At 37.0% G+C, this 22,807-nt stretch overlaps 1 protein-coding gene across 1 annotated transcript in view; it reads right to left on the reverse strand.

The window, feature by feature from the left end:
* The window catches only part of ZFAND3 (zinc finger AN1-type containing 3), a 335,812-nt gene that overhangs the window by 59,277 nt on the left and 253,728 nt on the right, over window positions 1-22,807 (reverse strand). Inside the window, exon 3 of the mRNA XM_059400549.1 lies at window positions 21,443-21,625. Within this exon, the coding sequence (XP_059256532.1) occupies window positions 21,443-21,625 (183 nt within the window). The remainder of the gene's footprint in view (window positions 1-21,442; window positions 21,626-22,807) is intronic.

The raw sequence follows: 22,807 nt of genomic DNA on the forward strand, positions 1-22,807 counted from the left end.
AAGAAAGAAAGAAAGAAAGAAAGAAAGAAAGAAAGAAAGAAAGAAAGAAAGAGTTCAAGAGGTATTACAGAAAGCATGAAATACTACAATAAAGTGCACAAATCTTAAATAGACACACTGAAGGGTTTTAACGTATATGTATTTGTGTAACAACCATCAGATAAAAATATTAGAACATTGCCAGAATCTAGAAAGGTCAAGGGGGCATTTTCAAAATAGAGATTTCCAGACCCAGACTCTGGAAATTTTGATGCAACAGGTGGGTGTGGGCAAAGAACTGATTTTAAAAACATCTGAACACAATGTAAATATTAACAACCCAATCAGTTCCAATTTCTGATAACATTTTCTTTAACTCCAAGCTCAATATCTGGCCAAGATCACAGAGTACCTACAACATCATGAGCTGCAAGGAGCACAAGATTCCATAACTATCAGAATACATTTTTAAAAGGACATAAAATAATTCATCCAGTAAAATTATGAGAGAAGGGAGGAATTGGTCAAATCAAAGCCCCTAAAGAAATTTAGCTGGGACTCATGAATTAACACTACCATATTTACAAATGTAATCTTTACCTCAATCTGTGGCTACAGAGTGGATGGTTTTTGAAATTCCTAATGAATGAATTTCTGTAGGTTTTGGCAAATACGCAAGTAACTTTAAGGCTACCCTGCACATCTCAATATGCATCATCATGAAAGTGTTCTCCAGAGAGCTTGTTAAACTAACAACCCAATCCAATGTATTCACTACATTATAGAAAAGTACAAATGGAACCACAGTTGAGGCAAAACAAATTGACAGCATGAGTAACTAGCAGTGATAATATATCCTAGCTTTGATAACTAGACAGTATTATAAACAGAAAGCTTGGAATTAAGTTTGGTCTGGAAGACTATAACCTATGAAACTCTTTAAAATCCAGAATGGATGCATATGAGCACTGCACATATATTCTACAGTAATTGTGCTATCATACAAAATTCCTATACTCCCAAATAAAAATAGTTATCACAGGAGATTATATCTACTTCTACACAATTATAGATCTTCCTCAACTTACAATGGGGTTATGTCCCAATAAAGCCATCATAAGTTGATTAATTTTAAGGTGGAAATGCATTTAATACACCTAACCTACTAAATATTATAGTTAGCATAGCTTATCTTAAGTGTGCTCAGAACACCTCCATTAACCTACAGTTGGGCAAAATCATCTAACACAAAGCCCAAAGTCTTGAATACCTCATGTTATTTGTTGAATAATGTACTGAAAGTGAAAAACAGAATGGTTGTGTGGGTACAGAATGGTTCTAAGTGTATGGCTGTTTACCCTTATGAAGGTGAAGCTAACTGGAAGCTGTTCTCCCTGCTGCTGCCCAGCACCATGAAAGGGTATCATACCATATACCATTAGCCTAGGGAAAGATCCAAATTTAACGTTCGCCCAAGAAAAGATCCAAATTCAAAGTTCAAATATGGTTTCTACTGAATGGATATGGCTTTCACACCATCCTAAAGCCTAAAAATCTTAAATTGAACCACTGTTAGGTCAGGGATCATCTAGAATTCCAAATCAATTCTGTTAAAATGAAAACAGAAAATTAAGAAACACTCAAGGGGAACCTTTTCAAGTTTTTGTCTACATACAACATGGGTGCCATGTAGGTATAGCAAACAAAATAATTTGGGGAGCTGATATAAGAGTCAAAGGGCACTTGCTCTATCAAGGAATGGACTTGGCTTTTCTTTACTGAGCTTTCTAATGCCTGATGGTAGCAAATAGTCCAATAAGTCACTGTAAACCCTGCTCTAATTTTGGCCCTTCTTCCTCTTTGCAAATAGGAGGGTAGACAGAGCTAACAGCTGAAGAGCAAGGTGAGGAAGCCTCTTCATAATTGCATTCTATAAGTGAATGGGATGAATGTGTATGTGCATGTGTTTTACGTGTTCAGTGTGATCACAGTTCAGAAAAGAAATATATTTCTAAGCACAGAACTATTTACACCATTACCCTGTAGTGTATGGTAGTGACAAGTGAGTTTGGAAAAAAAGTTCTGGGTTTTTAAGTATTAAAAAAAAAAAAACTAAACCCACAGTTAAAATTCCTTATTTAATGAAAGGCTCTCTGGGGATTCTGAACCAAATGATATTAAGATTAAGCAAATGAAACTAAATTTTAGGCAATTACTATGAGTTCTCTTTGCTTTCTTTTGCTGAAGTGTATTAAATATCTTTTTTTTTTCCAAATTTCTTCATTATCTGCAGATATTTAATGACAGATTATCATTTTGCATTTGATGTTATATTCAAGGACTTTTTCCCAAGTTTCAACAATTTAGATCCTGAAATTTACAAGTAAACAATGTCTGTGGTAGTTTGTGGTTTGTGACCAGAAGTCAGAATACGCTGTTCTGTCTTCTAGGGATGTTTCTATTCTTGTATTAAAGGTGTCATACATTATGTAGCACTATAGATTGCATTTGCAATTCCACGTGAGAGGCATGAAATATAATTCTTCAGCTGTATTTCCAACAAGAAGTCTTTATAGCATTTCTAAAAGCATAGTGGATTTTCTTGGAGAAACAGTACTAATTTCAGGCCTGTACAGTTGAAGACAGGGGGCAAATCTGCATACTAACTTCACTATAACCTGCAAATCCAGAAAGACTGAACAAAGGTATCCATTAACTACCGAACACTCATATTTCAAGCTGAAGTGGCAGAATTCTCAAATTTTCTGTCAGCCTCCTATGGAGTTAATGGTCAAAAAAACCTCGGAGCCTACCCATGTAGTAGTCAGTCCCACAGACTGGTTGAAGACTACGACTCAAGGAGGAAGCAGAGAACACAGTCCTGGAAGCAGCTGTGTTTAGGATGGCAATCATCTTAGGCACTCCAAATCTAAGGCTAAGTAAATACAGAAAAACAGTATTTCTCCTTAACCTTGAAAATAATAGAGATCAACAATCTACCCAGAAAGGTTTTCTTAAAACAGCTATGATGACTGGTTATTTTTGGTTCCTAGATCCACAGGGTTCATTGGCTGCAGTTTAAACACGTGTTAAAGCACAGCAATTAAGAAAAATGGACTGTCAAGGAGTCAGTCAGCTAAAAACTGCCAGAAGTTCAATAATCAAACAAATATTCTACTATCAGCTCTTTCATGGTAACTGGAAAACATTAATACACAAAAATAGCCATTCCTTTGCAGACTCATAACACTTCACTATTCTTGCTTAATTAACATGACATTTACATAACAGTATCTAATTAATTTCCAACTAAAGGCACCATGGGCTAATTAGAAATGCATCATCCTTTTTAACTAGCTTCAATTCCACTCTCTCATAATCTGCACACTGTTTACCACCCAGCATCTCACTTCTCTAGGCTCAGTGTTCAAAAGGTGTTTTCTGACAGCAGATTCAAGAGGTACAATTCTCCTCCCTCTCAAGAGATTTATAAAATCTTATCAAGAGGTTTTTGATTAAGCAACTTAAAAACCAAAACAAAATATGGGGTGCCTGGGTGGCTCAGTCGGTTAAACCTCTGCCTTTGGCTCAGGTCATGATCTCAGGTATCCTACGACTGAACCCGCATTGGGCTCTCTGCTCAGCGGGGAGCCGGCTTCTCCCTCTCTCTCTCTCTGCCAAATAAATAAATAAATAAAATCTTAAAACAAAAACAAAGTAAACAACAACAACAAAAATCCAAGCAAAACAAAAACCAAAAACCAAAAATCAAACACTATGTGACGGAGGCAGTAAAATAAACTCTACACTGTCTCCGGATATGGCTATACTAAGAATGTAAAGCTATCTTCCTTTTTTTTAAGATTTTATTTATTTGACAGAGAGACAGTGAGAGAGTAAACACAAGCAGGGGGAGTGGGAGAGGGAGAAGCATGCTTTCCACTAAGTGGGGAGCCTGATGTGGGCTCAATCCCAGGACCCTGGGATCATGATTTGAGCTGAAGGCAGATGTTTAATGACTGAGCCACCCAGGCGCCCCCTAAATCTTTTTAAAAATATTGGAAGAATCTGTATTTCAGGGCACCTAGGTGGCTCAGTTAGTTAAGCATTTGCCTCTGGCTCAGGTCATGATCCCAGGGTCCTGAAATGGAGCCCTGCGTCATGCTCCCCCCTTAGCTGGTAGTTTGCTTCTCCCTCTACCTCCCCCACCCAGCTTGTGTACTCTCTCTTGTTCTCTCTCTCTCTCTCAAGTAAATCAATAAAATCTTTAAAAAAAAAAAACTGTATTTATTTATTCAGTAGCAAAAGATTCCTTCTTTAAAAGCCTTCAATACATACATGGAGACACAAAATAATAAATGGTTAAGAAATAAACAGTAAGAAATGAGTATCAGGAACAAATCAAAATGCACTAGAAAATAAGTCATCTCCTTCAGAAAAGAAAAGGTGATCTCCAACCTCATCTTAAATGTGCAATTCATGAACTGTTTTAATAAGAAAGAACACACTTAATCTGTCTACATAATTGAGTTTGAAAAGGACCATCGATTAAAAACAAGAATACATAAAGATATAATGAGTGGGAATCTAAGTTTACAGAAAATCTTCAGCACAGATAATAGCCCTCCCATTTCTCCAAATGAAACTACCAAATTAAACCATTTACAAAGCTTGTTACAGAATCCAAGTGTTACTTTCTCAGTTAGAAGTTCTAATCCTGACTTATTGCATGATCTCTCATACCATTTAGATCTAAATTAGGGATTCATGAGGAGAAGATTTTCAAAGTGGGTCAGAAGTTGCTACTGGTAGCTATCTGTTTTGCTCATAAAGGGCTTCTCAACAAAATTTCATTACCATTCTACCCCTGCTCCCCTAAACAAATTACAGTGCTGGGCAGCTCTGCAAATGTTAGTGTATGTTTGTGTGTGAGTAGGCTTATTAGCCTATTTCCCAACAGAAATAACATTAAAAACTCTCCCACACCACTCTCCCCCCAGGGAAGAACACTTAAAAAAATAAAATGAAATCAGGAATACTTTCTACTTGCCTAGTACTGATGGGACTCTTTTAGAGGAGTTAAAGTGGACATTCCTGAAGTGACCATGGGATGTGCTTTGGAAGAAATATTCTCTCTTGACCCAGCAATGACCTTAAATGGAATGAGCCTCAAGGGCAAGAGCAAAGTCTTACTCATTTTCGTAATCTAGCACATTAGGTGTTCAAAAATATATTTTTCACTACTGAATGAAAATAATCCAGACCAAAAGCAATTACCGAACATACAAAACTATTCAAAAGGAAAATGGAGCTATTTTATATATATAGTTGATTTTCACCAGTTACATGTTGGTCTAGCACAGCAGTTCTAAAACATTTTGGGCTTGGGACCTTTCCCCCAACAAAAAAAATTTAATTTATTTTAGAGAGAGAGAGAGAGAGAGAGAGCATAGAACTAGGGGAGAAGCAGAGGGACAGGGACAAGTAGACTCTGTGCTCATTGCAGAGCTACATGTGGAGCTCAATTATGGAAACCTGAGATCACGACCTTAGCCAAAATCAAGAGTCAGATGCTCAATTAACTGAGCCACTCAGGTGTCCCCTTGGGATCTTTTTATACTTAAAAATTATTAAAGATACTAGCAAGTTTCTGTTTATGTGGACTATACCTACTAATATGTACCTGAACTGAAATTAAAACTGAAAAAATTTTAGTAAGATAACTTCATTTAAAATTCACAAAAATAACTACATCAACATAAAAACATACTGTTATAAAAAGAAATTATACAATTTTAAAGAAAATTATGAGAGCTGTCCGTCTTAAAGGAAGACATCTGACTTTTCACATCCACATGTGCTTTCAATTTTAAATTAGGCCTTCAAGAAAATCCACCCTTCCACAGATACATAGTTGGAAAAGGAAGGACCCAATGGACTCCTGAATGGGTCTTAGGGACCTCTACAAGTCCCCTTTGAGAACCACTGACATAGAACAAAACAATGAACCTAAAGGTTAATACACTTTCCACTTTCTCCACTTTCCTCACATGCCAATTGGTTTATTCTGGTCTTAGGAAACCAACTGGATGCACCAGCATTAATAACAGTAAAATGTCTAGCCTCTTCTCCACAAAATGTTAACTATTTGAGGAAACAAAGAAAGGCAAGGGGTAGTGGAAAACTCTACAGTTATATCAACCCAGGATATTCCATTTCTACTACTTATATATAGAGTAAAAACACGATTCAAGGAATTAAAAAAATTCTGAGCCATTAAATGTTTGATTTCAGCTTTTCAGACATGATCTCTTACCCAGAACCTTTGTATAACTAAAACAGAGCTTCCGATATATTAAAAAACTGAAAATACCTGATACCAAAATTCCAAAATGTGATAAAGTCCAATAGCAATTAACACTGAAATTCTAAAACACCACCATCTTAGTGATCAAAACTAGAACCCTTTTTTGAGAGGTCAAAAATATCACCTGGCTAATAGTTCTACTTTTAGATACTTGTTTCTCTCTGTGATAAAGCATATTTAATATGGATATGAAATCAGGAGCTGTCACTTCTTCAATTTAGGCTTCAGTTCTGACTATTTACAGGTGTAACTAACACCCCAAACAGATTTCTGTATTTGCATTTTACCATCAACATGAGCATGAATCTCAAAACAACATTAATGGAGAAACCACTCAGCAAGAGAAGAACTTTTATTTTTGACATAGTTCGGCTACCAAGAACGTTCTCATAATCTTGGCCCTCATCAGCAACTGCAAGGCTGCAATGCCTGCTTCAGAAAGGGAGGTGACTTGTGCATGTTCTTCAAAAGAAGCTTCATAGAAAATGGAAAAAGACTTCTACTTATCCCACAGGTATTGCCCTATGGACATTTAAAAAGAAATTTGAATACAGGACCTTTCTCCTTGGTCCTTGGCTGAGCCTCCACTATGGGTCACCATACCATGGCGGGCAAAGCGCCCACAGTGACACTGAATGGAGGGTCCTTGTGTCTAACCTTCTTATTTTACAGAAATGAGTGCTAAAAGGTCTTGCTAAAGGGACCTCCCTTTGCAAAAATAATAGTTGAAAATGCCACGATTTGAATCATCTAGGAAAGTGTTTATACAGTTTATGTAGTGTAGAAAAGTAGTATGTATGTAGAAAAGTGTTTATACTGAGTTCATACTGTTCCTATTTTGGAATTTTAAAATGTCCTTACAAAGATGGCAACTATTGCTTTTACTAAATCTAAAAAAATGTCCTTTTGATAGATCAAAAAGTGAAATAGTTTATGAAATCACATAGCATGTGAACAGAAAATGGAAGTTATATGTAGTCATTTTTGGCACTGGCAGCTAAGAATTTTAGAAGTTCACAAACACAATTAAAATATAAGGTTAAAATAACTACTTCTAACACACCCAAATCGATGGCCTTATTTTAGTGAGTTTTTTCACCCAAACACTTGTCATAATAAAGCTTACATTTAGTTTAGATTCAGCACAGTTTCACCCATTACCTGTATCTACACGAAAGAAAAATATGACAGCCACAAAGGGCTAAAGCTGTGTGAAATGTAGCTGTTCACAGTGACCTTTACTTTCATAGCAAAGTACAGAGCACTTCATTTAATAAGAACATAAAACAAAAATCTGCATTTGCATAGAGGGGGGCAGTGATAATGCTGCTTCAAAACCTAATCTGAGTATCAGTAACTGTATAATCTCCTAGGTGCCTAATGAAATCTTTATGGGAAACAAGTTTTTCAGATTTGCAGATTTCTTAAGGGACCCTTAAACATGAATGTTTAAAGTCTGCTAGTCTTCTGTCTGGCAAAGGGGATTCCTGAAGGGGTAATTCAGGTGACAAAAGAAATATATAAGTAAAAACTGTTACTTCACAACAAGCAAGTAGCTATTTGCACAATGAAAGAAGGAAAGAAGGAAGGAAGAAAGGAAGGAAGGGAAGGAGGGAGGAAGAAGAGACAAAAAGACAGTCTTCATTACTCCAAAAGCTCTGGTGGTTTAAAGAGATGAACTGTCACCACAACAAGGCAATCAAATTTCAAACTTTGGAAGGAAAACTTCTTTTTTGAGTTGCTTCATCTTGGGGATACTGAATAGCACAGTCACAGAAAATAATAAAAGAATATTAAGTAAGTCGTTCCAAATCAGGTTCAGGCAATAACAAACCTCTCTTTAATGTACCAAAACACATGAAGTAGGTTTTGTAAAGGAAGAAGAATTAGAAAACTTTTCAAAGTGTTTAAATCAGTAACCATTTACTGAGCATTACCTTGTCAAGCACTGTACTGGTTGCTCTGGGGAAGAGCAAAGCAACATACAATAAAGTCTCTGCTAATTCTGGGTTTACCCTATAAGCTGGTACAAGGAGATGACATTATCAGGCCAAAGACAACCAAAACAATATGGGATTAGATGTTACAGGTAAAAAACAAAGAATTCCTTGAAGGAAGCAAATAGTGTGGATAAAATGGTTTTGAGATGGCTTCTAATAGCATGAATAAAAATGGTAAGACAAGTGCCAGGATGTCTTCTGAGGACAAAAGGGACTACCCTGGCTCAGAGCTGAGCATCACTCCTGAAATGGGTAGACAGATCAGATACAATGAGGGTCCAGATTCCCAGGGAGAATGTTTGAATTTGAATGACTGGACAGGTGATGATAAATCAATTGAAGAATTTCCCTTCTTGTTTAATATGTTATCAATAGGGCACTCATCTGGACTAGGACAGGATTAGAAGCAAGATATGACCAAAAACAACGGTGACAGCGTTAACTTCCCAGACCTTTAATATTTCTCCACTGAGTTAACTAGAGGATCATAGCAAAGACAACTTAGGAAATAAAACCAGTATCAGAGTAAGAAAAACATTTAGTTTATGTACTTGGTATACTATATACTCTAGAATTAATAAATGAAAGTTACATATTCCAATAAATTTAGATATCTAGATGGAACTGACATTTTTATTAACAGTATTATCAAAATTGTCTTCAAATGATGAACAAACTATGACTAGTCCAATATGAGGTATCAGGCCAATCAGTTTTATGAGTAAGTTCTTCAAGCTTTCAAATAATAGATACATACATAAAATGAGAACATAAGACAAAAATATCTGTTACAAACAGGAAAGGTGAAAAGCCATGCTGTATTCCCCTAGTGCTGGAGTTTTGCAGCACTGAAAATAGAAGGAGAGATAAAAAGCTTCCAGGAAAAACGAAAACTAAAAGAATCTGCAAACATCAAACTAGCCCAACAGGAAATATTAAAAGGGGTCCTCCAAGCAGAAGAGTACCTAAAAGAGTAACATAGACCAGAAGGGAAAGGAGACAATATATAGTAACAGTCACCAAACAGGCAATACAATGGCACTAAATTCATATCTTTCAATAGTTACCCTGAATGTAAATGGGCTAAATGCACCAATCAGAAGACACAGGGTATAAGAATGGATTCAAAAAAATAAAACCCATCAATATGCTGTCTGCAAGAAACTCATTTTAGACCCAAAGATACCTCCATATTTAAAGTGAGGGGGTTAAAAACAATTTACCACGCTAATAGACATCAGAAGAAAGCCGAGGTGGCAATCCTTATATCAGGTAAATTATATTTTAAGCCAAAACCTATAATAAGAGATGAGGAAGGATAGTATGTCATACTTAAAGGGTCTCTCCAACATGAAGATCTAACAATTTTAAATATCTATGCCCCTAACATGGGAGCAGCAAATTATATAAACCACTTAATAACAAAATCAAAGAAACACATCGACAATAATACAATAATAGTAGGGGACTTTAATACCCCCCCTCACTGAAATGGACAGATCATCTAAACAGAAGATCAACAAGGAAATAAAGGCCTTAAATGACATGCTGGACCAGATGGACATCACAGATATATTCAAAACATTCCATCCAAAAGCAACAGAATATACATTCTTCTCTAGTGCATGTGCAACATTCATCAGAATAGATACATCCTCGGTCACAAATCAGGTCTCAACTGGTACCACAGACTGGGATCATTCCCTGCATATTGCCAGACCACAAACCTGTGAAACCAGAACTCAACCAACAGAGGAAGTCGGAAAGAACTCAAATACATGGAGGCCGAAGAGCATCCTACTAAAGAATGAATGTGTCAACCAAGAAATTAAAGAAGAACTTAAAAATTCATGGAAACAAATGAAAATGAAAACACAACTGTTGGGCACCTGGGTGACTCAGTTGGTTAAACAACTGCCTTCGGCTCAAGTCATGATTCCAGAGTCTCGCGATCAAGTTCCACATCAGGCTCCCAGCTCCAGGGGAAGTCTGCTTCTCCCTCTGACATTCTTCCCTCTCATGCTCTCTCTCATTGTCCCTCTCTCAAATAAAGAAATAAAATCTTTAAAAAAAAAACCCACAAAAACACCACAACTGTCCAAAATCTTGGGGACACAGCAAAGGTGGTCCTAAGAGGAAAGAATATAGCAATCCAAGCTTTTCTCAAGAAATAAGAACAGTCTCAAGAATACAACCTAACCCTGCACCTAAAGGGACTGGAAAAAAAACAGGAAAGAAACCCTAAACGCAGAAGCAGAAGCCTAAAGCAAGAGAAGAGAAGTAATCAAGATCAGAGCAGAAACCAAAAGAACTGTAGAACAAATCAATGAAACTAGGAGCTGGTTCTTTGAAAGATTTATTAAGATTGAGAAACCCCTGGCCAGACTAATCAAAAAGAAAAGAGAAGGACCCCAATTAATAAAATCATGAATGAAAGAGGAGAGATCACAACACCAAAAAAATAAAAGCAATCGTAAGAACATATTATGAGCATCTAGACGCCAGCAAATTAGACAATCTGGAAAAAAATGGATGCACTCCTAGAGAGACATAAACTACCAAAACTAATCCAGGAAGAAATAGAAAACCTGAACATACCCATAACCAGTAAGGAGATTGAAGCAGTCATCAAAAATCTTCCAACAAACAAGAGCCCAGAGCCAGGTGACTTCCCAGGGGAGTTCTACCAAACATTTAAAGAAGAATTAATACCTATTCTCCCGAAACTGTTCCAAAAAACAGAAATGGAAGGAAGACTTCCAAATTATTTTATGAAGACAGCATTACCTTGATCCCAAAACCAGACAAAGACCCCATAAAAAAGGAGAATTACAGACCAATATCCTTGATGAACATGGGTGCAAAAATTCTCACCAAAATACTAGCCAATAAGATCCAACAGTACCTTAAAAGGATGATTCACCACAGCCAAGTGGGATTTATTCCTGGGCTGCAAGGCTCGTTCAACCTTTGCAAATCAATCTGGTGATACAATACATTAATAAGAGAAAGAGTAAGAATCATATGATACTCTCACAATAGATGCAAAAGAAACATTTGATAAAGTACAGCATCCTTTCTTGATCAAAACTGTTCACAATATAAGGACAGAGGGTACATATCTCAATGTCCTAAGAGCCATCTATGAAAATCCCACAGCGAATATTCTCAATGGGGAAAAACTGAGAGCTTTTCCCCAAAGGTCAGAAACATGGCAGTGTTGTCCACTATGACCGCTGCTATTCAACACAGTACTAGAAGTCCAGCCCCAGCAATCAGAAAACAAAAAGAAATTAAAGGGATCTGAATCCGCAAAGAAGAAGTCAAACCATCACTCTCTGCAGATGACATGATACTCTGTGAAAACCCCAAAAGACTCCACTCCCAAACTGTCAGAACTCATACAAGAATTCAGTAAAATGTCAGGATATAAATTCGATGCACAGAAATCAACTGCATTTCTATACACCAACAGCAAGACAGAAGAAATTAAGGAGTCGATACCATTTACAACTGCACTCAAAACCATAAGATACATAGGAATAAACCTAACCAAAGAGGCAAAAAATCTATACTCAGAAAACTAAAAAGTACTCATGAAAGAAACTGAAGAAGACACAAAGAAATGGAAAAACATTCTGTGCTCATGGACTGGAGGAATAAATAGTGCTGAAATGCCTATGCTACCTAGAGCAACTTACACATTTAATGCAATCCCTATCAAAATACCATCAATTTTTCTCAAAAAAAAAAAAAAAAAAGGAACAAATAATGCTAAAATTTATATGGAACCACAAAAGAGCCCAAATAGCTAGAGAAATATTGAAAAAGAAAACAAAGGTTGGCAGCATCACAATTCCAGACTTCTAACTCTATTACAAAGCTATAACCATCAAGGCAGTACAGTACTGACACAAAAACACACACATAGTTAATGCAACAGAAGAGAGAGCCCAAAAAATGGACCTCAACTCTATGGTCAACTAATCTTTGACAAAGCAGGAAAGAATGTCCAATGGAAAAAAGATAATCTCTTCAACAAATGATGTTGGGAAAACTAGACAGCCACAACGCAGAAGAATGAAACTGGACCATTTCCTTCCACCACACATAAAAACAGACTTAAAATGGATGAAAGACCTCAATGTAAGACAGGAATTCATCAAAATCCTTGAAGAGAACACAGACAGCAACCTCTTTGACCTCAGCAGCAGCAACTTCTTCCAAGACACACTGCCAAAAGCAATGGAAGCAAGGGAAAAAATGAACTCTTGGGACTTCATCAAGATCAAATGCTTTTGCACAAAGAAGGAAACAGTCAACAAAACCAAAAGACAATGACAGAATAAGAGAAGATATTTGCAAATGATGTATCGGATAAAGGGATAGTAACCAAAACCTATAAAGGATTTAACAAACTCAACATCCAAAGAACAAATCAGGAAATGGGCAGAAAACATGGACAGACATTTCTGCAAAGACAACATCCAAATGGCCAACAGATATGTGGAAAAGTGTTCAACATCACTCGGCATCAGGGAAATACAAATCGATACCACAGTGAGATACCACCTCACATCACTCAGAATAGCTGATTAACCAGTCAGGAAACGACAGGTGCTGGCGAGGAAGCGGAGGAAGGGGAACCTTCCTACACTACTGGGGGAAAGCAAGCTGGTGCAGCCACTCTGGAAAACAGTATGGAGGTTCCTCAAAAAGTTGAAAATAGAGCTACCCTATGACCCAGAAATAGCATTACTGGGTATTTACCCTAAAAATAGAAAGCTAGTGATCTGAAGGGGCATATGCAGCACAATATTTATAGCAGCAATGTCCATAGGAGCCAAACTATGGAAAGAACCTAGAAGTCCATCAACAGATGAATGGATAAAGAAGATGTGGTACATGCCTAAAATGGAATATTATGCAGCCATCAAAAAACCAAAATCTTGTCATTTGCAACAACTTGGATGGAACTAGAGGGTATTATGCTAAGTGAAATAAGTTAATCAAAGAAAGACAATTATCATATGAGCTCACTGATATGAGGAATCTGAGAAACAAGACAGAGGATCATAGGGGAAAGGAGGGAAAAATGAAACAAGACAAAACCAGAGAGGGAGACAAACCATAAGACACTCTTAATCTCAGGAAACAGAGGGTTGCTGAAGGGGAGGGCAGGGGAGGGGGATGGGAACGATGGGATGGCTGGGGGAAGGGTACATGGTACAGTGAGCGCTGTGAATTGTGTAAGACTGATATATCATAGACCTATACCCCTGAAACAAATAATACACTCACTACATGTAAATTTTTTTAAAAAGACACAAAGTCGAAGACAAAACACCAAAGACTTGACTTTGAAAAGAGAAATTAATAATAAAAATATGAAATACTTTGAAGCAGTTTAAAAAGAATTACACAGGCCTTTATGGTTAATCTGGAAAATCTCTAAAATATACCACTGGGGAACCTGGGTGGGTCAGTTAGTTAAGCATCTGACTCTCAGTTTCGGCTCAGGTTGCGATTTCAGGGTTGTGAGATCAAGCCAGGCATTCTCCACATGGAGCATGGAGTCCACCTGAAATTCTCTCTCTCTCGACTTTGCCCCTCCCCTCTGTGCACTCAAGCTTGAGCTCTCTTCTCTAAGATAAATATTAAAAAATATATACTGTTAAATTAAAAAAGCAAACCACAATATATAGTATGTTCTCATCTGTATAAAAATGAAGAAAATCTTTAGGTATGCAAACATATATACAGCCGCGTTAAAAAAGAATATATAATCCAAAATGAATGAACAGTGATTATCTTTGGAAAGAATGGGAATTTAGTGGCGGACTGGGGAGAGAGATGTGAAAAGAGTGTTTTCACCTTCTATTCTATATAAACCTGTATGTCTCTGTTTTACTTGTATACTTTAAAAATACAATTAATACTCTCTCAAGGAACAAAAAGCCAGCAAATGAGTAATTTAAAATTCATGGTTCTACTTTAATTTGGCCTTTATTTTGACTACAAGTTGAAGGTCAGATGATAGTTTAAGTGCCTGAACAAGTTTCAACCCAGCTAACATTATGGAACAGAAATCATTTTGATTAAAAAGTACTGCTAAACTGCTCAAGTCCTTCTGCTTTTTGACAGGGATTAATTTAATGATCCCATACATTGATCCTGGTAAATTACAGCCATGTGATTCAATACAGCATATAACTATATGTTATCATACTATACTGCAAAGTATCAATCTTTTTAGTAGACAGCTATAATAAAAGCAGCACGCTATATAAAATCAGCTCCAGGATAAATAAATGCACTGAAAAAAAAAAAAAAAACCTTTAAATTAAAATCAAAAGAGACATTTAAAGTTTGGGCATTCTTCATTATGGGAAAGAATCTTCCACTTTGAGACTATTATATATCAGAAAAGCTCCATCTGTTGTATAATTATCTCTGATAAACGGCCTGATGCCTCAAGCTTCATTAGAGAAAAGGGAAAAGAAAGACACATACAGAGAGAACTGTAAATAACTCTCCCCACCATATTTCATTTAAAACCAGCCCACCAGGAAGTCATAAAGTATTTTTTTAATAGGTAATATTTTCTAAATATTCTCCTAGAATAAGCTAGCCTGTTATGCCCAATATCTATCTGGTCTGCTGAAGTCCAAAAAAGGGAAAACGAGTTTCCCTGAAAGATTATTAGAAACTTAATTGGTAAAAACAAACAGTCTAGCTACTTGGTGGCTGTGATATTAATTTTCCAGGGGACAGACAAGGGATTCTCAGACAGGACTGAAGACTAGTAGCCAGTGAAGCCCACCCAACACTTGTGCAAAAAAGACCCAAGGGCAGTCTGGCAAGGACATCTGTTAAAATGCAGTACTATTTTATTTTACTTTCTAAATGCCTGAGGGAGCTGGGGTACCACCAAGAACCAGTTTCCAAGGAAACAATGGAAATCTCTCTATTCAACCAAATTAATTTAACCACAGATAAAGAATGTTCTCAAATTTCTATTTTGGGAATCACTGTCATAATTAAAAGAAAATCCAGCCAGCACTTGGAAATGAAGCTTTCATCATTAACAATCTTCATTAACATGCCGGTTAGTATGGTTCTCACTTTTTCTGTATGTTTTCTTTTGGCTATAACAAAAGCATCTCCTGGATAGATGCAGTATAGAAGAGTATGAAAAATCTTGAGTATTATGGATGAAAAAGTCCCAGAGGTGAGTGCCAGTCCTGACATGTGACTCAAAGGAAAGTACCATGCAAACTGTTTTCTCATTTGTGGAACAGGAAGGAGAGTACCCATGCCTAAGTTGCACACTGTCAGGATGATCCCAGAAAAATGTTTGTTGAAGTGCTTTGTTAAACAATGGTTAGCAAACTTTTTCTGTAAAGAACCACTGGGTCTCTCTGTAGTAACTACCCAATTCTGCTATAGTACTGCAGAAGCAGCCACAGACACCATACATAAATAATGAGCTTGGCTGTATTCCAGAAAAACTTCATGAACACTAAAATCTAAGTTTCATGTAATTTTTAGATGTCACAAAACATTGTTTGGCTTTTTTTTCAACCATCTAAAATCATTTTTTAGCTCTCAGACCATACAAAAACAATTGATGGTTTTAATATATAGTTTTATATATGTGTTGGCTACTGTTTATTTCTTACTATGTGCCTCAACAGAGCTAGGAAAGTATTCTGTATGAGGCGGGCCCTCTCTAACTGCTAGATTAGAATGTCAGAATACTTGAATACAAGCCCATTTCTTGCCATTGCTCTTCCCCAGTATCAGGTATGGATATCAACTCTGTCTGGCTATTAGTTCTCTTCCTCTTCTGCCTAGAAAGAAACAGACCAATCAACTCTCCTGTGACACCTCAATTTCTATCCAATATGTAATGGGACTAGGAAAAAAACAAAACTCAAAACCTACGTAGGTATGCACATCAGAAATCTCTGAAACATGTCATAAGTAGAGAAACCCAGGGTAAAAAGAAAGCTGATTTACAGGAGAGACGGCATTTTCTTGATCTTTTAGGTCCAATCTGATAAGACTCTGACATAAAGTGACCAGTCAGCATGCCACTAATTTAACAATAAAACAACAACTGGTTCCAGTGCTCTAGCTACAATCTAACATTATCCTTTCTCTCTTTAAAAGTTGGGTCATGATACAAATCACAGTTTATCACCTCTATGAAAGCCTGGGAAATTGGGAGAACAATGAATAACAGCAAAAGGAGAAACATCCTTCTTTTCAGGACATCTGTATCTTTGGGGTAAATACCCAGGAGTGCAACTGCAGGGTCAGAGGGAAGTTCTATTTTTAATTTCTTGAGGAATCTCCACACTGTTCTCCAAAGAGGCTGTACCAACTTGCATTCCCACCAACAGTGGAAGAGGGGTCTCCCCTTTCTCCACACCCCCTCCAACACATGTTGTTTTCTGTCTTGTTAATTTTGGCCATTCTAACTGGTGTAAGGTGATATCTCAATGTGTCACCACTTTTCTTTTTGTATATTGATTTGACAGTGAAAAAGCAAAGACCAGATATAAACAATACTCATTCTCTTATTACAGAAAATGTAAAACCTTTTCACAAGTCCTAAAGAATTCACAGCACTCCAGTCCTACACAGTAACAACAGATTCATAATTACTGTATAGTTAAATTATGTGGTTCTTGGATTTGCAATTCCCAAACCCATTTCCTACATCTCCATACCTCTAATATAAGGAAAGCTATGAAGGACCACCGGGTAAAATTCCGGTCCCAAGGACACTAAAGATCCGTGTAAGTAATCTCCTGCCTCCACTTCCTCCACGCTGCTTCTACGAGATACATCACAGCTGATATACCTCGTCCCTACATATACTACCCACAAATCAGGCACACATCAGTTTCAACCTCAGTGTGAAAGCTTTTGCAAATAACATGCTAACTGACCACTGCTCCTGCTGCCTCCTCCATTATATCCCCAAATTCTTCTGTACCCATGTCGGAGAACAAGCCAGAATTTCAGGGAGAGGCATATATTATTTGAAAAGGTGACCTCCTTGGGGCTAGAGACCTAATCTTACTCATTTCTGTACCCAGAGCTTAAATTACTGCCTAACTAGAAGGCTCTCAGCAAAGACCCTAAATGAACATACAAAAAAATCTGCAATAGATTATTAAATAGCTTACATTTAGGTAATCAGTCTCATGATCATCAAATCCAAATCTCTCTGGTCTGTTTACAGCAGCAGCATCTTAATGAGGTAATATTCTATAGTGGCTGCAAGCACAGACTTTGAAGCCAAATTAGTGGGCTGAACATGAACTATACTGAGAAGGAGAAGCTCTGGAACTTTGGACTGAAGTCATGAACCTATCATTTATCTTCCTCATCTATAAAAGAGGGTAATAAAAGCACCTACCTTTTAAGACCCTGCAAAAATTAAATGTTAGTACATGTAAAGATATTAGGAAAGTGCTAAGAAAATAGCAAACACTTCATAAATGCGAGCTTACATCTTCCTTACTATGAAAGAGCACACCTTAAGCTGCAATTTGTTCCTCGGCCTCTGTGAACTTGCCCACTATCATTCTCCTCTTCAACTTCTTCAGTTGCCTCCTCTTTTTTGATTTCACTCTCAAGGTTCTGTTCTCACTGCTTTTTCTTGCTTTCATCCTTACCAATCTCATTTAACCAGTAAGGTTTCAATGATCATCTCCCAACTGCATGAAGCTAACTCTGACTTCCCTCTTCTGGGCTCCAACTCAACCCGCCCACTTAAACATGAAAGTCATCATCATATCTCAGATTAGCAAATCTCCTCAATTCCTCAGATCTATGAAAACCTGAGGATTACAATGAGCCTTATAAGCATTAGGGAATAAGATTAGTTTCAGTAAATTTAACTTAAGATAAACACATAATGGTTTAAAGCAGTAATGTCATCAGAGAGAATAGATCTGAAGCTACTAGAACTAGGAGACATCCTTACTCAGACTGAAGGTATTTATTTATCAAGAGAAAAAACAAGGCAGTATACAATGGCCTAGACTGGCAAGTTATGGAAATACAGGAAGTATTGTGTCCCGGGGCTTCAAAGCTCAGAGCAGGTCTCAGACCAGGCAGAGGAGGGAGAAAAGGGCATGAAGATGGAATCTTGCATTGAACGCAAGACCTCCGTTATATGGACTTAGAGTACACCTCATAATCAGCCTGACTCAATTAAAAATTCACTTCATTTTAATTTCACTTGGTGAGTCCACACTTTACCATTTGCTATATAAATCCTTGTATGGGTTGACTTCCCAGAAAGGTCTGTCTCCAGAATAATGTTTTAGTCCTACATGTAAACAAGTCCAATCCCTGTAAGTCCAATCCCTGTTACAGGATTTTTCATGATGAGTTAATAAAATTAACTTCTGGTTATGATTTGAGTGTCCACATGCCTTAATTACAGAGAGGAAGTGTTGATTTTGGCAACGTGAAAATTTCTATTCTCTACGGCAATTAAATTTCCCATGGTGAATTAACAGATTAAAAGCAGAGTTTCTGAAGTCAAATGGCTGAATTTGAATCCTGGTTCTGGTACCCAGTTGTTTGTGACCACAAATTACTTGATCTCTTTGTGCCTGTTTCCTGAGTTCTAAAATGGGGATAAATGATAATATCTATTGCACTGGGTTATCTTGAGACATCTAAGAGAAAATGTCCAAAACATACAGAACAATGTCTTACAAACACCATGCTCAATAAATGATAGCTATTGTTATCTCAGTCTCACACACAACTAGGCTACTCTGGTTGGTTTGTTGTGGCCTGAAGCTGGTATATACGAATCCAATCAGATGAGGTCCTGACCAGCTCCAAACTTTCCCTTAAACAAGGAGTCCTTCACCTAAAGGCCATAGTGAACTTAAAAACATTTTATTCAAAACTGGGTATAAATGGATGGTGTGTGTTTTTCTGAGACAAGGGACCATATCTTTTATCTGTTTCTCATTAAGTACATGATCCCAAATAGATGTTTTAAAACAAAACAAAACCTATTACCCCAACATTACCACCACCATTTACTTTTTGGTTAAGACTTATTTACTTAGTTGACAGAGAGAGAGAAAGCAAAAGAGGGAACACAAGCAGGGGGAGTGGGAAAGGGAGAAGCAGGCTTCCTGCTGAGCAGGCAGATCTATGCAGGCCTTGATCCTAGGACTCTGGATCATGACCTGAGCTGAAGGCAGACACATAATGACTGAGCCAGCCAGGTGCCCCATACTACTACCATTTTAATCTTTTTTTCTTCCCTCATCTTAAATGATTTCTATACCTTCTTCTGAGCCTCTGTTCAATAGGCTACAGTAATTTAAAAATCTTTCCTCTACAATGTTATTCTAGTATAATCCTTCCCATTTTCATTACTGCCAGGTTACTTCTCCAAACTGTAATAATATTACTTTCTTTGTTCAAAAACATGACTAAATATCTTAGCTGAGCATAAACCTCTCTTGACTTGATTATCATCTGCCTTTCCAGCCTTGTCCTCTATAAAAGGCCCTAAAGGGGTCATTTGCCACTGCAGAACTCCATGTAGCTTTCCTCTAAAGCTCATTCTACTCTGTCTTCTAGAATGTCTTTTCACCACCTTGTATCTGTCTTCAGCACAATTTTCTCCAGTAAACCAATACCCTTCTTCAACACTCACAGTCTTTATTATTTAAGAATCATCATAATGGGGTGCCTGGGTGGCTCAGTGGGTTAAAGCCTCTGCCTTCGGCTCAGGTCATGATCTAAGGGTCCTGGGATGGAGCCCCGCATCGGGCTCCCTGCTTAGCAGGGAGCCTGCTTCCTTCCTCTTTCTCTCTGCCTGCCTCTCTGCCTACTTGTGATCTCTGTCTGCCAAATAAATAAATAAAATCTTTAAAAAAAAAAAAAAGAATCATTAAAATGGGCTCATATAACCATGTATCGGGTTTTCTCAACCTTGGCACTACTGACATTTTAGGCTGGATAATTCCTTGTTGTGGAGGGCTATCCTATGCAGTGTAGGATGCTTAGGAGCATGGGGGTGGGGGACAAAAATCATTCCTGGTTGAGAACCACTGCCATACTATAACAAATATATTTAATGTCCCCTGATAATGAGTAAATTCTTTAAGGACACAGACTCTGGCCTTCTTCAGTGTCACCCAGTTCACAAATTTATGATAAATAATTTGTCCTCTGCTAATCGTTCCAAAGTTAGTAGGCAGAACATTCCAACCTACCATATTCCAAGGATTTCTAGATGTTAATAAAATCTGAAACATCAAATTTCAACTTGTTAATTTAAAGCTTTTTAAAAGGCAAAAACTGGTATGTCAAAATGTGCCTAAATTTTCGAGAGACAGTTAGTAATAGTTGTGCACTAAAGAAGTTTGCTACACCAGCAAAAAAGTTAAGTGGACAATGGACTTCCGTATCACATATATAAAAGTAACATTCTATAACTGAGAACCTACAGAAGAATAAGAGAAATGATTTTCTCCTCTCTTCAAATAGCCAATGTTCTATGAAGTACACAGTGTTGTTATCTTCATTAATTGCCTAAAAACATACAAGGCCCAAAAGAGCGACAGAAGGTAAGGTTTCAATCCAAGGTTCCTAAATCAGGAGTAAGTTCTCTAGACCAGTGGTTCTCATCAATTAGTGTAGATTAGGATCCTCTACAGAGTTAAAAAGAAAAATCCCTGGGCCTCCCTCCAGGTCAATAAAATTAGAATGAGAGAATAGTGCCAAAGACTGTAATTGTTTTGTTTTTTCTTTTTTAATCTTCTATTTTGCAGCCAGGACTGAGAACCACTGCCCTAGATTGGTTGAAAACCTCACACCTTGACAGTTAACAAAAAAAGCTATCTTTTAAAAAGACCTTAAGCTCTACAGAATAGCTAAAATTTATTCCCTAACTGGCTGACTTGGGCCTAAACATCAACACTTAATCTTGATTTAGAAAAACTGCTATCTTTTTTTTCTGAGACAAAGCATTACTAAGAAGCTCATGATACAATTCTTGGGCTGCTTTGTCTAACACTGCAAAGATGTAGGCACTTACACTCCTCTTTACTTGGTGAAGTTACATTCAATTCTGTCGGAAGCGGCTGCTGGCTGGGACTAATAGTTGGCGTGGTTATAGAGGTATTGTTGTTGTCACTGGTGGTCTCTTCGGAAAACAAATCTGATTGGCTGTTACTTGTACTTGGAGCAGAATCATCGTCTGGTTGTTTCTTTTGAAAATCTGAAGAGAAAGAGTGATAATAACCAGTTTAATGAGGGCATTCATAATTTCCTTGGGAATTAGAAAACAAAAAAGTATAAAAATAAAAATTCAATGTAATAGGAGCAATAATAAAGACTACTCTGAATGAAAAAAGGAAGTAAAATACTGGTTAAAAACATATACCATACATACTTTCCACTGGTGGAGGGTAACTGGAATAAAAGTTTTCCATGGTCCCTGTATTGTTCAGAAATATGGCAGACATACCAATTTTTTATTTAAATTAAATTTTATTAACATATAGTATATTATTAGTTTTGGAGGTAAAATTTAGTAAGTCATCAGTTGCACAAAAAAACCCAGTGCTCATTACATCAAGTGCCTTCCTTAATGCCCATCACCGTTAGCCCACCCCCCTCACTAACCCATCCCCCTCAGCAATCCTGTTTGTTTCCTAGAGTTAAGAGTCTCTAATGGCTTGTCTCCCTCTATGTTTTCATCTTATTTTTCCTTCCATTCTCCATGTTCATCTGTTTTGCTTCTTAAATTACACATACAAGTGAAATCATATATTTGCCTTTCTCTGACTTATTTCACTTAGCATAATAACCTCAGTTCTATCCATGTTTTTGCAAATGTTAAGATTTCATTCTTTTGGATGGCTGAGTAATATTCCATAGTATATATACACCACATCTTCTTTATCCATTCATCTGTCAATGGACATCTGGGCCTTTCCATATCTTGGATATTGTGGACCCTGCTGCTGCTAATGAAGATTGGGGTGCATGTGTCCCTTCGAATCACTATGTTTAGATAAACCAACCAGGTTAACATAAGATTTTACAAAGCCAAATACAAGTAAAATGTTAGGGGTAGTCAGAAGAAGGAAAAAAGAATAAAGAAGTTATTCAAACCAACAGAGGAAAGAAAAAAAAGAGCACAGAAAAAAGCAGGATAAATGGAAAACACATAATAAGACTGTAGAAATAAGTACAAATATGTTAGTAATGGTAATAATTGTAAACTGACTAAACTTAGTAATTAAAAGAGAACATTCAAATTGAATAAACTAGGTCCTATTTTATAAGTTTACAAGCAACATACTGAAAGCATGAACATTACGATAAAGAAAATTTTAAAGTCTATTTTTTAAAAGTACCAGCAAAGATGCATGATTAAAAAGCCAGTAACACTGAG

Source organism: Mustela nigripes, chromosome 5, assembly GCF_022355385.1.
Source record: "Mustela nigripes isolate SB6536 chromosome 5, MUSNIG.SB6536, whole genome shotgun sequence".
In the NCBI taxonomy this organism is placed as follows: Eukaryota; Metazoa; Chordata; class Mammalia; order Carnivora; family Mustelidae; genus Mustela; species Mustela nigripes.